This window comes from Xenopus laevis, chromosome 1L, assembly GCF_017654675.1.
Source record: "Xenopus laevis strain J_2021 chromosome 1L, Xenopus_laevis_v10.1, whole genome shotgun sequence".
Taxonomy (NCBI): domain Eukaryota; kingdom Metazoa; phylum Chordata; class Amphibia; order Anura; family Pipidae; genus Xenopus; species Xenopus laevis.
In genome coordinates, this window is record NC_054371.1 from 96099322 (window position 1) to 96116059 (window position 16738).

Sequence of the window (16738 nt, forward strand, 5' to 3'; positions counted from 1 at the left end):
GCATCCAAGTTTGGGAGTTTTACTTTGAAAGCAGCTAGTAAGTTGCAGGTAAAACTTGTCTATATGTATTTTGTGGTCACAGCCTCATTGCACCCCTAATGCCTAATGGTTTTTAAAAATTAGTGGTGAGCACGACTTTCCCTTGTTTGTTATATATATATATATATATATATATATATATATACACATACACACACACACATGCAGAAAATACAATACTTAAAAGATTACCTCGCACGGGGATGAAGTCATTGCTTTTTTGAGTCTTTTTTGTAAATGGGCTAAAGGATGGAAAAATGATGAGCGAAAATGCCAAAAGTAAAACCTGCAACAAAAAGAAAAATGGTCAGTTCATTATACAGTTTAAATGGGTTGTTAATTTTTAGTGTTATATACAGAGTGAAATACGGAGACAATGGTTATCATTACTATGCAAATTTAGTAAAATGTGGAGTTTTGTCGTGGGTGCCGAAAGCTGAATAGAGTAGAGTACAAGACTCCAGTGAACTGTTTGTGTTACAAATAATTTTAAACCTGTGCCAATATATCTAAGTTAATATCTGTGCAAAACTAAGTTAACATATGAACCTAATTGATTAAGTTCAGCTGTATAGCTATAGAAACAAATCCGCAATCAGTTGTACTACAAGTTGTAATACAAAGTGCTGTGGATGGTCTGCTATCTGCCCCTAACATTTTGCCTCATTAGGTATGGGTCTTTCTACAAATCTAGCCCTGTGGAAAAGGAGTTACGCTAAATTAGTTTTGTTTACAAAAGTTTCCACACTTACTGCCAAATATGTTCCTGTCTGAGTAACATTCCCTGTTGACTGGCAGACTAATATCTGGAGCTTCCGTAACTGTTCAAGAAGTGACCTGTCATTAAACAAAATAGTTAGTGGTGCGTCATTTATCAACCCAAGCAAAAAGAACATAGTTTAGCTTGATTATGTCTTGATTTAAAGTAATTGCAGTAACATGGGTAACATGTTACTCATGTTGCTCACATTCCAAACACTTTTTCCAGTTCAGTTGTTTTCAGATTGTTCACCAGAAACAAAGACTGTTTTCAATTACTTTCGTTTTTTTTTTGTTTTTTTTTAATTTTTAACATTTTCCCAAAATTGAAGTCTAAAGTATAATGTTTCTTTCCCTGGTATTTCAGTCTGGCAATTCAGGTGCAGATTCTGAATTGTCACATTTAATTGTAAAAATTTGCTATATTTAATTGATACATTTCTCAGCTTTATCTGTGGCAATTATTGTATCCATTCTAACAGCTGCCTTTAATGAAACTCAGGGATTCTGCTCAGCAAGGCTAAAGATAAGAAATATATCAATAATGCACCAGTTTAGAACAGTTTACATGTCAACCCAAGCAAAAAGAACATAGTTTAGCAAGAGTATGTCTTGATTTAAAATAATTTCAGTTACATGGGTAACATGGTCTTAAAGGGGTTGCTAACATTCCAAACACTTTTTCCAGTTCAGTTGTTTTCAGATTGTTCATCAGAAACAGACTGTTTTCAATTACTTTCCTTTTTTTTTTTTTTTAATTTTTACCATTTTCCCAAAATTGAAGTCTAAAGTTTAATGTTCCTTTTTTTTTCAATTTCAATTACTTTCCTTTTTTTAATTTTTTTTTTTTTACCATTTTCCCAAAATTTAAGTCTAAAGTTTAATGTTCCTTTCCCTGGTATTTCAGTCTGGCAGCTCAGTAATCCAGATGCAGATTCTGAATTGTCACATTTAATTGTAACAATTTTCTATATTTAATTGATACATTTCTCAGCTGTATCTGTGGAACATTGGCAATTATTGTATCCATTCTAACAGCTGCCTTTAATGAAACTCAGGAATTCTGATAAGAAATGTATCAATAATGCACCAGTTTAGAGCAGTTTACATAGTTTGCACCCCCCCCCCCCAGAGCTGCTTCAGAAAGACACAAGAAGGTGAAAAATGAACTTCAATATCAGAAAAACAGTAGGAAATAGAAGGTGATTAAAAAGTCTTTATTTCTGGAGAACAATCTGACACCAACTGAGCTGAAAAACATGCTGGAAGGTGAACAACCGTTTTATGTATAATTTACATGCCACAGAACCAGTGCTTTTACAATTTTATTCATATTTTACTAGCATAAAGTATAATGATGTATATAGTTCAGTTAAAGGGGATTTTGTGCAAGAATGGAGTGCTAAACTCCCATTTACATTTCTTGTTCTGAAACTCTTATTTAAACTGGCCATAGATGCAAAGATCTAATCGTTCGAATCCTCGAACAATCGGTCTTTCCCATCTCCCAGCCTGCCACTAACCATTCAGATGAAATAAAGTAGTTAAAGAACAGATCAGCCGATGTTCTGCCCCTGACAGCAATCATATGAAAGTTATGTCCGACAAAGCTGGTGACAGTATCCCACTGAAAATCGTACGATCGGCAATCCGATTTTTCGTCTATGGCCAGCTGTAGTCCTCACCAGAAACCCATATCTTCCCCCCCCCTGTAGTCACATATGTTGCTTCCCTATAGTGATTCCATGTAATGTGATAGTTGTAAATACATTATGCAATTTTCACCAGAATTGGTTAATTGAATACTTTCTGCTAGTAATAATGAATTTATCATTGTTACCATAGCTCTAAAATCTAAAAATTCTTACAGAATGTTCACAGTATTATTCATGACTGCATCAAGGCTGCAAGCTGGCCATACTTACATGTTCTCTTTCTCCAGCTGTTGAACTTTGTGTTGTAGCTTCTGATTTTGGGCTGTGCATGTTGACATCCTTAGGCAAAGAACCATAACATTTAGAAGGATGTATGGATTGTAATAAAGTACAGGTATGTGGTATTTTATCTGAAAACCCTTTATCCACAAATCTCAGATATACAGCACAGCAATGCCTTTTTATATTTCTAATTTCTATTTCTTATTTATATATAGAGTTTGTTATTCTTTGACTGATATATATAAGATATGTATACACAGTATGTATATGTGTATATATATATATATATATATATATATATATATATATTCTTCAAAGATGGATCCCCACTCCAAACAATTTAATCAAAATGATTTTTATTGAATCATCACTCACATGTCCAACGTTTCGGCCCACGTTAGGGCCTTTATCAAGGATAAGTGCAAGTGATTATGTGGATACTTAAATACAAAAAAAGGGGGCGTACAGATGACATCATTACCAATTAATGCAAATGAGCAAATGTGATTGTGTACTCAGCTGAAAATTACTTGTGTTCTAAAAGCGTGAGTTGGATTGCGTGATGCCAAAGGGTCTAAATGGGCAGTTGATTCTGGATTGCTTCCTGACCTAAGTAAAATTATCTTCCTTGTTCCACAGCAGCAAACAAAATAACTACATAAGACAGATGTAATTGAAAATTTGCAACAAAGTTTATTAGAGATAAGCAACATTATATGTAACATTTTTACGGTTTCTTTTCCTTTTAGATGTTGATTGTAGTTCTGCTACACTGGGACAAAGTAAACAGACTATCAAGAGTTTTTTAACCTGCAATTTTAGTCAGACACTTTATTTTTCTTTATGTGCAATAATACGCTTATGATTATAAGGGTTTGGAATAATTGTTTGAACACAATATCACATTGTATTGATTACACAGCACACAAAAAGAAAAATGTGAAAACAGCGACATCTTGTGGCACGCTTTTAGAACACAAGTAATTTTCAGCTGAGTATACAATCACATTTGCTCATTTGCATTAATTGGTAATGATGTCATCTGTACGCCCCCTTTTTTTGAATTTAAGTATCCACATAATCACTTGCACTTATCCTTGATAAAGGCCCTAACGTGGGCCGAAACGTTGGACACGTGAGTGATGATTCAATAAAAATCACTTTGATTAAATTGTTTGGAGTGCGGATCCATCTTTGAAGATATGTCATAATTTTGACCCAGCACCCCCACAAACCTAGAGGGATAGAGTGCAGGTACTTTCTGGACTTTTTATATATATATATATATATATATATATATATATATATATATATATATATATATATATATATATATATATATATATATAATTCTCCAATGAGTATCCGCACTCCAAGGCAATAAGGATAAGGAGGGGTGCATGGTAATTTTAGCATACACCAATAGTTTCCAAACCAGCACTCCCTTTTGGTGAAAAAATTTAATTTTTTATTGTGACATGGTATCTTATTTTATTCCAACGTTTCGATCCCTAGGGATAAGTTTTACCATCCACACAGTGGAAAGTCATACCATATCAAGCATATGTTGATATGTCAATAACAAAATATTGCCTATATTATAAAATGCCTGTGTGTACTATAGAAAGACTGTCCAGACAATTAAGGGACAGGATTAGCATGCACTGATCCTGTATATGGGCAGCATTGGGTACCATCTATGATAAAAAGAAGGTCAAGGAAGATATATCGAAACACCAGTTGCACAACATTGGGTAAATGCAAGACATCTCATTTTTTCATTTCATTTATGCCAATTGACTGTATAAAAGCTTCCCAAAGGGGTGAGATATAAACCAGTTGTTGCTGCAAAAAGAAGCTTTCTGGGTATACAAATTGGGATGTGTGGCCCAACTCAACTCCAGTTGAATTGTTCATTTTTTTATGGATTTGTTTTTTTCCATCATGAGGGATTTAGGCATATCTATAGTTGACCCTTTATTCAATAACGGAATTTGTTATTTATTAAAGGCATATTTGAATATATATTATGCTAACTTTGTAAATTAATGGGCTTTTTTGACGAATAGGCTATAAGTGTCAGGAGCACTGGGAGTGCTCCACTCCCCGGCAAAGGCACTGACGACATCTCGTTGCAACAGACATGTGACCAGGGGCGATCCTGGCCCCTCCGCCGCCCCGAGGCAGCAGCAGTTGCTGCCGCCCCCCTCCCCGTGCGCTTACCTTTTTATGCCTGAGGGGGTCCGGGGGGGGGTCCACCAGGGCAGCAGAGAGCCTAACTGTGATTTCTGCACTAGAAGAGCTCAATTTCCAGTTTGAAAACGGGAAATTCTGCTCTTAAAGTACCAGGAGCGGCATTTTTGCCACCCCTGGTACCTAGTGGGGCGCTGCCGCCTGAGGCGACAGACTCAAGTCACCACATTGGCGAAGCGCCCCTGCATGTGACATCAGCACACCCAGGAACGGCACGGAATTTGAAAATAAAAGGCCTTCCGGGCCTTCCTTGGTTACCGCAAACTTGGATTTTTTCCCTGAAGCTTCCTCCTTGGACCAGACTTCTCTGCTAGGAGCCAATACGCCTCAGTATCATCGGGCAATGGACCCCACTGAGGCTGGTGAGCCCTTCATTGAACTATCGCAGGGGTGCCCAGACTTTGTTACCCTGGAATCTACTCTTGACACCTGGCCCCCATCAGGAGATCTACCTTGATAAAAATAGTGGGCCATCTAACGTACGGCACAAGAACAAGTATCCCAAGCCTATAAAATGGTTAAAATAAAAGGTTAATTTAAAGGTGAGCAATACCTTTTACAATCAATGAGGATAATGATGTAATCTGCACTGTAAAACACTCTCCAAGGTAGTATCCACTGACTGCAACTGTTGCAATTCTTACACCAGTTTAGCATCTGCCCCTGACAGATTTAACCCACAACCCCTCCAGCACAAATACAATTTATCCCCATGACAGGGCCACGGTTAAAGCTCAGGGTAAAGAAGTTTAGGCCTGAATCTAAGAGAAGAATACCTGTGACTCTCCAGCTATTGTTGCACTTCAATTCGTACTAGGTCACCGAGAGGCAAAGGCTGGGAGTTGTAGGTCAGCATGGTATAATAATATAGCTTGGGACAATACTCAGTGTCTAAGTAAGTACCCAATACTTTATGCTGCAGTAGTGGACTCAAGCAAAAATTGTCTGGACTCTGGAGTGTAAGTTCAACCAGTCAGTTTTTGGTTTGCCACCTGGGGGTGGATTGTGCCTGGCCTGCAAACTCTGACTACAAGCTCTTGCCCCATAGTGATTGTGCCTGCAGCCTGCTCTACTGATGTTACTGATGTGTGTGCACTGGCAGGGAGCATTACATGCAGACTCAGCTCAGGCAGGTCAGCATAAAAAATGATGTGTTCCACATTCGCCCACTCCACAGCCTCAATAACTACCGGGCAGACAAGGACCTCCTGGCTGCTGCTCTACAGTAGTATGCTACAGGCTAGGGTTGTCACCCAGCTGGTATTTTACCGGCCTAGCCGGAAAAACAGGTATCGAGGCCGGTGCCACGTGCCGGTATTAAGATAACATCGGCAATTACATGGCCGGTAATTTTTTGAGGGGAGCAATGCCACTTACTTTTAAACAGCTTCGCTGCTCCAAATTCCCCAACTCAGCTATGTGGGCTGCGTTGCGGCGCACTCTCACGTAATGATAACAAGATTTGTGGGCGGAATGATCGCCGGCGTCAGTGTGACTGGGGCTTCAATAGAGTAGACGCGAGTGCAGCTGTGCAGACTAGTGTAGGTGGAGCGTGCATGCGACCAGACACAATAACAAACACAGAAGAACAGTACTGTGTGGAAGCTGACAGCCTGGGAAACCGAGTGACTGTGGATAGTGAAAGGCGATTCTGGTCTGCGGCAGGCTGACTGTGTTGGGCAGTAATTCTACCAATGTGAATGGACGGCGTTGGTTACTGAAGCCTGCGGAAAAGTGAATGTGGAATTCTGGACTGCTGGCTGTAAGGAACTGGTGGGCAGTATGTATTTACGAATTGCAAATGCAATTGTCATTAAGCTTTTTATGCTTGCTGTAGAGAAATTCACATTGCTGTGGAGGAGCCTGCACATACCTTTTTATTAGCATTAATCAGCCATTCCCACACAAGGTGCATTTCTGCCTTTCTAGTGGGAAATCTACCACTAAAGTATTATTATGCCATAACTCACACTCCAAACAGCACTGTTATACTCCCACTCCCAGTGTCGGACTGGGACACCAGGGGCCCACCCAAAAACCTTAGACCAGGGCCCACCATAAAACCTTAGACCAGGGGCCACTCTATTATTCTTCATCTCCTCAATCAACTTCTATTCTCCTAGTCTTTCTTTACATACTATAATCAATTATTCCATCTATTTAGCCTCTTTGTTCTTATAGAAATAGAGAATGGCCATGAAATAGGCCAAAAGTTTAGCAGCATGAGGGCCCACTGACACCTTGGCCCACCGGGAGTTTTCCTGGTATCCCGGTGGGCCAGTCCGACACTGCCCACTCCCCAGTTATACTGATAGTTATACTGATACATTAGATAGGTATAAGAAGGGGTTGGATGGTGTTTAGCAAGTGAGGGAAAACAGGAATATGGAAAATAGGTAGCTCATAGTACAAGTTGATCCAGGGACTAGTCCCATTGCCATTCTGGAATTTTCCCCCTCTGAAACAAATTGTAGATGCTTCAAATGGGATTTTTTTGCCTTCCTCTGGATCAACTAGTTAGGCAGGTTATAGATAGACTTAAAGTTGAACCTGATGTACATGTGTCTTTTTTTTCAATCTTACTTACTATGTAAGTTGCTGTTTTTGCAGTTGCACAGCAGCACCCGAGCTCCAGTCCTCCCTTATGGATTCTGAAGCTTACTGGACCATAGGCAGCCTGTTCAATAACCAAATATTGAGAATATACGTCTTGCACAAAATTAAAAACTAAGTTGTATATTTTGTTCAATAACAGCAGTACAAGGGAATGATTTATTTCTACAGCTTTTCTCTTTGTTACCTTAAGCTAGATTCTGATTAACTTGTGATCAGTTTAGAGTCAGGTCTGGACTGAGAGTCAAAATAGGCCCTGCCATTCCAACAGACCCCACTAGCACACTAAATAGTCATTTTACAGCATCCCCTTTGACATTTGGCAGAACCCACAGATTGCCAGTCCAGCCTGATAGTAGTGCCTGAATTTTATTATTATGTTTCAAGATGGAGTAAACACATGCAAATAAAAAGGTAGAAAGCTTTTGGCACGTACACAAAAAAAAATCAGAATTTGCTAGGCACAGGGTGTGTGGCTTTGGGCAGAACCATGGGTGAGACTTTGGGGGGGATTGGGGGTGGGACTTTGGGCGGGGCTAAGGCTGGTATTTTTTTCTAGAAAAGGTGGCAACCCTAGCTACAGCTGTCTGTGCTTACTGAGCTTACTGAGATAGTTATGGTACATATTCCTGCCAGCTGCATATCAGTCACTAATTGCCAAACCCACACAGTGTGCTCTCCCACCACCCAATAATCACTAAAGGGCAGGCCAGTCTGACCCTGAAATACTGCTGCACAACTCACAACTAGATCAAAGGAGAAGCAGATCAGGTCCCTGGCTTCCCTCAGACACGGGCAGGATACCTGTTACAGGGCTTGATGTGTGTTATTGTCCAGAAGACTCTATAATAAAGTACCTGCAGTATCTGACTTAAGGCCCTGTTCTTCCACTCTTATTATACGCTGAGCATGCTGTGACACACACAGCACAGCAGCAGCACGAAAACAGAGAGGAGTGGGAGGGGTGGAGCCAAGCTGGGAGATAGGATGGAGGAGCGGTCCTAGAGCCCGCTGGATGGATTCGAGTTTCAGAGGCAATCAGTGCTGGGTTCCACTTCCTCTCCTCTCTGGTCGGTCGCGGTCTACCAGCAACTTTACCAGGATCTACTGGTAGACCGCGATCGATGTCCTTGGCACCCCTGCCCTACTGCCTCGCTATAATGGGGATCCTCAAGCCTGCAGAGGTTTTGTGACTCAATGCCTTATCGAGGAGTTTCAACCCTCACAGTACTCTTGTGAATTTGCCAAGGTGGGATATGTGATATCCAGATTGAAGGGTAAACTGCTAGAGTGGGCTAGAGCTTCAATTCCAAAGCTTTCCTCCAAGCCTTCTGAACTGAGTTTGATGCCCGGGTCGTGTTGCTAATTCCTCTTCCCACAGAGCCAGTGAGTACACAATTGACTTTAGAACTTTTATGGCCGAAACCAATTGGAATAACGAGGCTAATGGAGCCATTTTCTATCAAGGCTTATCTAGCAGAATCAAAGGGTTCTTCCTGAACAATTGGGAGGATTAATTGCTCTAGCCATCAAGGTAGACCCCCAACTCAGGGAGCCTCAATCCAATTAGGATTTTAGCAGAATATTCCTGCATGTTCTGGTACCTCGGTTTCAGAGACCACTCCTTCTTGCTCCTGTTTCTTCTCCTCCTGTCACTCCCCCGGAGGAGCCTATGTAGATTGGTCGGATGGAAGTTTTTGAACAAGAGAAACTACAGAGACGTTTGGCTGGACTATGCTTATACTGTGGCGGTAAAACCCATTGTGCCAACAACTGTCCTTTGAAGTTGGGGAGATCTCCGCGCTCAGGTAGAACTGGGGAATATTACTTGTGGGGTATCAAGCCAGTGCCCCAAGAGAACTGTCACCAATTTAATTTTACCATTACAGATTCAGCTACCTTCTAAGACTATCAATGTCTCCGCTTTTCTTGATCCCCGGGCTGCAGGAAATTTCATGGATATCGCTTTCGCCAAGCTTCTGGAGATTTCCCGATTCCCTCTATCTATTCTGCTCAGGGTTTTGGCGATTGATGATCGAACATTTGAGATACTCTCTGAAACAGAGAGCTACCACTATTGGTCAGATCCCTACATCGAGAAATGCATAACCCTTCTATTGACTGGTCAGCCAACCAGATATCTCATTGAAGTCCTTTTTGTCAATGAAACTGTCCCTCGTTGCAGCAGATCTTCAGTCCTTGCCTGCAATTTATAAGGACTTTTCAGATGTCTTTAACAGAAATTCTTCCTCCTCATCACTCCTACGATTGTCCTATCGAACTTCTGCCCAGTACCATGCCCCCCAGAGGTTGTACCTACCCACTGTCTCCTGCCGAGACTTCCGCAATGAAGTAATATATTCAAGATAACCTCCAGAGAGGTTTCATTGGACCTTCATCTTCACCTGCCGGGGTGGGATTCTTCTAAGTGGAGAAGAAGGATGTCAGATTGTGTCCCTGTATTAACTACAGGGGCCTAAACAAGACCCCGGTTAAAAACTGATATCCTCTGCCTCTCATCTCTGAGCTCTTTGATCAACTCAGAGGGGCAAAGATCTTCACTAAGTTGGATCTTCAAGGAGCTTACAACTTAACCGCATCCGAGAGGGGGACTCTTGGAAGACGGCATTCAACACCAGAGATGGGCATTATGAGTACCTTCAGTTTTTGCAATGCCCCTGTCATCTTCCAAGAATTTGTAAACAACATTTTCAGAGATTATCTGGGCCAATCCATAGTCGTGTACTTAGACAACATCTTGATCTTCACAAACAAATCTTCTCCAAAGACTTGGAAAGTCACCGAACCTGGGAGAAAGAAGTACTCTCTTGTCTGAGGGAAAATTCCCTTTTTGCCAAGCTGGAGAAGTGTGTTCGAGGTGTCCAAGATTCCCTTTCTGGGTTACATTATTTCTCAAGAGGGAATCAAATGGACCCTTCCAAAGTCTTAGCAATACAGGACTGGCCTTCCCACAAGTACCAAGGCCATACAAAGATTTGTCAGCTTTGCTAAATACGACTGACAATTCATGAAGGGGTTATCCTCCCGTATAGCTCCTATTAAAGGACCAATAACATCAAAAAATTTCGGTAGGATAGAACGAAAAAAAACCACCAACACGAATTAAAATTTAAAATAGCAAAGCCTTTATTGAGAAATAACTTACAGAAACTCCACTTCCTGTCCTCTACAGAAAAGGCAAAAGGGTCCATCCTGCAGCACTCGATTTCTCCTCCCTGGATATTCACAGCTCTTCTTCATACTCCTTCATCCATCCTGCAGCACTCGATTTCTCCTCCCTGGATATTCACAGCTCTTCTTCATACTCCTTCATCCAGCAGCAATAGGAAGGCGATGTCAGTGGGCTCCCCATTGAAGTGAACCAGCTGGGCGATTTCGATTGGGAGTCCGGACTGAGCGGGGCAGATACCGGCGCTGGGGAGACTGACAGCAATGACTACAGGCAATGACTGTAATGCTCCGCAAAGCATGGACTGTGTTTAGGCAGTAAAAAACATAGACGTTTGCACCGGCCCTGCTGCCCCCACACCGGCATGCAAAAAGCTGTGATACCCGAAAATAAAAGTATTACAATTAATATTTCCAAGGCAAATGTACACGGCCCATTGCAATGAGACACTTCGATGGGCTTCAACAAAATAGGAAGAAAGACGGGTTTATTCGGTACCAGGAGGCTCTCTCTAAGTTTCTAATGAAGGGCTGACTAAATACGATGTTTCAATCCGAAATTCCTCCTGTCTGTGACTAACCAATCCGAATTCCCCCAGCACCCTCCTATCTCAGGTACCTCCCGGTGCATGCACATCAACCCGGCAGCCCAGCTCTTACCTGAGGCTCAGTCCCAAGCGCAATCGCTCAGCTGTTTCACTTGCAGGGACTTACAAGCAGAGGTAACTGGGCATATTCGCATGGGAGATCAGGGACCAGCTGCTCACAGATGGCGTGTGACAACATGCCCTCGGTCAGCTCCATCAGTCGCAGGAGACAGGAGACGTCTCTGATTATCACCCCTCTGGCTGGCAGTTTAGAGCAGGAGGTAAGAGCTGGGCTGCCGGGTCCGCTGGGTCTGCTGGGAGCAGGAGGTAAGAGCTGGGCTGCCGGGTCTGCTGGGTGTCATTGAACCTCATGGATTCCTTGTGCCTTTACAGATTCGGTTACCTGATAAGACTGTTCATGTTTCCGCTTTTCTTGATTCTGGGCTGCAGGAAATTTCATGGATGCCGTTTTTTGCCAAGTTCCTGAGGGTTCCACTATTCCCTCTATCAAATTTCTTAAAGGTTTTGACTATTGATGATCGATCACTCATTTCTGAGATAATCTTGGAGACAACCTGAGAACTTCAACTGACGGTCGGATCTCTATATCAGGAGAAATTATCCTTTCTTCTAATAGACTCTCCATCAACTCCTGTAGTGTTTGGTCTACCCTGGCTCCGTCTGCATAATCCTTTTATTGACTGGTCTGCCAACCAGATATCGCATTGGAGCCCTTACTGTCAGAAGAACTGTTTACCTGATAAGTCCATTCATTGGGTGTACCTTGCTGCAGCTTACAGTCTTTACCCATGGTGTTTAATGACTTTGTGGATGTCTTCTGCAAGAAATCTACTGAGATTCTGCCTCCTCATCGCTCTTATGATTGTCCCATCGAACTTCTTTCTGGTAGCATGCTCCCCAGAGGTCGGACTTACCCCTTGTCTCCTGCTGAGACTTCCGCGATGAAGGAATATATCCAAGACAACTTCCTGCGAGGATTCATTAGACCTTCATCTTCTCCTACAGGGGCTGGATTTTTCTTTGTGGAGAAGAAGGATGGCAGATTGTGTCCCTGTATAGACTACAGGGGCCTAAACAAGATCACGGTGAAAAACCAATACCCTTTGCCTCTCATCTCTGAACTCTTTGATCAACTCCGATGTGCTAAGATCTTCACTAAGTTGGATCTCCGAAGAGCTTACAATCTTATCCGCATCCGAGAGGGCGATGAATGGAATACAGCATTCAACACCAGAGATGGACACTATGAATGCTCTTTGGCCTCTGCAACACCCCTGCTGTCTTCCAAGAATTTGCAAATTGCATTTTCAGAGATTGTCTGGAGCAATCCATAGTCCATAGTCCATAGACTTCTAAAGTCTCAGCTATCCAAGAATGGCCTCTACCCACGAGCACCAAGGCCATACAAAGTTTTGGCAGTTTCGCTAACTATTACCGACAATTTATTGAGGGGTTCTTCTCTCGTATTGCTCCTGTCTTGGCTGTCATCCACAAGGGAGGAAAAAGGAATGCATGGCCCCCTCAAGCTCTGGAGGCTTTTCAATCACTGAAAGACTCATTTGCTTCTGTTCCTGTCCATCGACATCCTGACCTTCTGCAACCCTTTTTCATTGAAGTAGATGCTTCTGACGTTCTTAATTGTCTCCTTTAGTGGCCAATCCTTTGGAAGGATGTGAAAGACTTTGTGGCAGCCTGTGCCATTTGTGCCTCTTCAAAATCTAGTCATTCTCACCCTAGCAGGCTATTGCAACCTCTACCCATTCCTTCCCGTCCTTGGACTCATTTAGCTATGGACTTTATTGTCGAACTACCACCTTCCAAGCGGAACAGTGTCATATGGTTTGTTATAAACTTCCTTCTGCCATTGAACTCAGTTGTTCATTCAGCATATCTTCTGACTTCACGGATTTCCAGCGGAGATTTATCTGACTGAGTTTCCCAGTTTGTGTCCAAGTTTTAGAGATCATTGTGTAAGAATCTGGGTATTACTCTCCAATTCTCCTCTGCCTATCACCTTCAGTCCAACGGGGCAGCGGAAAGGGTAAACCAAGCGCCGATCTCCTTCCCTGGGCTGAGTTTTCTCATAACAACTCTTGTCATGCCTCCACTGGTAGATCGCCCTTCTTGACCATGTCTGGACAACATCCACAAGCTTTCCCCCAATACTTTCTCTTGTCTGATGTTCTAGCGACCGATGATCACGCAGCCCACATGTCAGCCATTTGGTCGGCTACCAAAGCCAACTTGCAGAAAAGTTCCTTGTCCCACAAGAATTGCGCTGATCACAGACGAAAATCTTCTCCTTTATATAAAGTTGGGTATAAAGTGTGACTTTCAACAAGGAACACTCCTCACAAGATTCCTTCCCCCAAGTTGGGTCCAAAATTTGTAGGTCCATTGTGGAGATTTTTAATCCCGTGTCTGTCTGTCAGACTTCAGCTTCCTCCTGAGATGTGAATCTCCAGCGTGAAACTGGCAATTGCTAATTGATTCTCTTTGGATGGCCAACAAGAATATGAAGTGGAAAAGATCCTAGACTCAAGAATCTCCTGAGGGTCTCTACAATTCCTGGTCGAATGGAAAGGCTTTGGTCCTGAGGAATGCTTGATGTTCATGCTCCTCGACTGTTGAGGGAATTCTCCAAACAGTTTCTGAAAAAACCACAAGGTGGTGGTCCAGATCAAAATGTGTGCCCATTATCCACATGGGCCGACGCCGGTGTCCTGACACCGGCGTGATGACGTCACGCGCCCAGCACGAACTTTGAAATAAAAGGACTTCCAGGTCACGGGTTTGATGCCCGAATATAGGAATTGCTATATCGTGTTCCTGGGTTCCTAAATTCCTGAATTCCTGCTTCCTGGCTTCCTGACCTTGGCTTGACCCTGATTCTGATTCCTGCTGCCTGCCTTGCTGAACATTTGCCCTTTTACCCTAAGCTTCCTCCTTGGTCCTGACTACTCCCGCTGGGAGCCAATAGGCCCCCTGACACTGCCCTGACATATTTTAATATTGACATTCATTAAACAAATAAGCTGTTTGTAATATTGGCACTTGGGTGTTTTTCATGAGCATGTGAGTTGCTATAGTCACCATATTTGTTCACTGTGGGGCCATATTTTACACTCTAATCACATGAAGGGTGTATTAGGTGATGATGTATCTATAAAGAGTGTCACTGATTGAATTATCACCTAATTATGGATTATTGGGTAATGAGCCCTGATTTGTTTGTATTGACATAGATATCTAAAGTTTGTTGAAATGACATTCCATTATCCTTGAGAAAGTTCCTAAAGGGGACCAAAACATTGGATTTATGTACAATGTTCTGAAAATAAAAAGGTTAATAATTTTAAGGGTATGATGCAGGTTTGAATATTTTTATACATTAGGGGGCACATTTACTAAGCTCGAGTGAAGGATTCTTATGAAAAAAACTTCGAATTTCGAAGTATTTTTTTGGGTACTTCGACCATCGAATCGGCTAGTACGACCTTTGACTTTGATTCGAACCATTCAAACTAAAAATCGTTCGACTATTCGACCATTCGATAGTCGAAGTAGTGTCTCTTTAAAAAATACTTCGACTACATACTTCGGCAGTTTAAACCTACCGAGGTTCAATGTTAGCCTATGGGGACCTTCCCCAGCACTTTTCTAACCTTTTTTTGATTGAAGAAAAATCCTTCGATCGATCGCTTAAAATCATTCGAATCGCACGGTTCGAAGGACTTTATCGTTCGATTGAACGATTTTTACTTTGATCGTTCAAAGGATTTGTGCTAAATCCTTCAAATTCGATATTCGAATTTGAAGGATTTATATTCGAGGGTCGAATTCGAGAGTTTATTCACCCTCGATATTCGACCCTTGATAAATGTGCCTCTAGCTGTAACTGTGCACCCGAGGTATATTTTGATACATTTTTTTGGTCATCTTAGTGTGGACACTCCCTGGATTATTATATCAATGTTTCCAGTTTGCTGTATCTAGCATCTTGCTCCAGCATAATTGAATTGGAAAACAAAGAAATGGAAGTGCCATGCATGATACTACAAGTCCCAAAAGGAAGGAATATTTCAACACAAAAGAGATACAGAGCATTCTGTTCATGGAGAGTTGGAGACTTACAAAGAGGCCTTTGGTAGTAAACTTGAAGTTAAAGCATTGCTAAGATTAAAGAAAAAGGAAAATGAGCTGCATTCATCAGACTATTACAGAGAATCGAAGATCTCAAAGTGGTTCAGAATAAATAATACAGGTATAACTACTATTGTTGTAGCTAATGTTGATTTTTGCCACAAATGGTGCCAGATCCTGCATTTCCGTGGGTGAGAATTTAAGGAATAGTGATCATAACATGGTCTCCTTTGAGATTCTGTTACAGAGACAATTCTATAAGGGAGTAACTAAAACACTAAATTTTAGATGTGCAAACTTCGACAGTAGAAGGGCATCTCTGCAACTTATTATGTAGTAAATGTTTTCACAGGGTTACACACATAAAAAAATGGCAAGTCTTTAAAATGCTGCTTAATAAATATACATGTCGGTATATTCCCCTTGTAAGCAAGGAACGTCATTGCAAAGCATATGAAGTGTTGATGTTGAGGTAAGAAAAGATGTGCTTTTAAGGCCTTTAAGTTAGCTGGGACAGTCAAAATGTTTATAAGGTACAAAGGAGGCCAATAAATCATGCAAAAAAAAATCCATATGCAAAAGGGTATTGCAGCAAGCAATAAAAAGAATCAAAAATTATTTTTTTTAAAAATATTGTGTAAATAGTAAAAATAATGACGCAGGAAGGGTTGGGACCCTTAATATCAGAGGGGTCAGCTAGTTGATGAGAACAAATAAAAAGCAGAGATTCTGAACTCTTATTTTTTGTCTGTCTACACAAATGAGGAAACAGTTAATGAAGGTTTCGTTCTTAATAATCCCAATTCTAGTAAAGAAATGAATGATGCATGGTTCACATATTAGGAAATTCAAAAGAGACTAGTGTTACAGCACAAAGCTGTGAGACACGTGGGCATAGAGTAGGACTCACAAACACAACTCCTTTTAGGGAAAGACCTCTTTATTTAGCATGGCAACTTCACGTAACAGGTTTTTCTCAGAGTCTAGATGGTAGCCAGCCTGCATTCAGTGAGTCTGCATGAGGATGATGCCAGGGTTGGGCACTGCTACTGCTGGAACATGTGGGTACAGGTGTGATGGTTTACAGCTGGGCAGTCTCTGTGATCTTCCATTTGTATAAAAAGATTAACAATTTGGATTTCTTGGTAGCCAGCTTTGTAAGCCAGAAAGGGAACAGCCCCTGTCGTAAATGCAGAA

At 41.6% G+C, this 16738-nt stretch overlaps 1 protein-coding gene across 1 annotated transcript in view; it reads right to left on the minus strand.

Annotated features, from left to right (window-relative positions):
- The window catches only part of LOC121403692 (cyclic AMP-responsive element-binding protein 3-like protein 3), a 253263-nt gene that overhangs the window by 99040 nt on the left and 137485 nt on the right, over window positions 1–16738 (minus strand). The window contains 3 exon segments of the mRNA XM_041591498.1: window positions 232–325; window positions 792–876; window positions 2724–2792. Coding sequence (XP_041447432.1) covers window positions 232–325; window positions 792–876; window positions 2724–2792 — 248 coding nt within the window.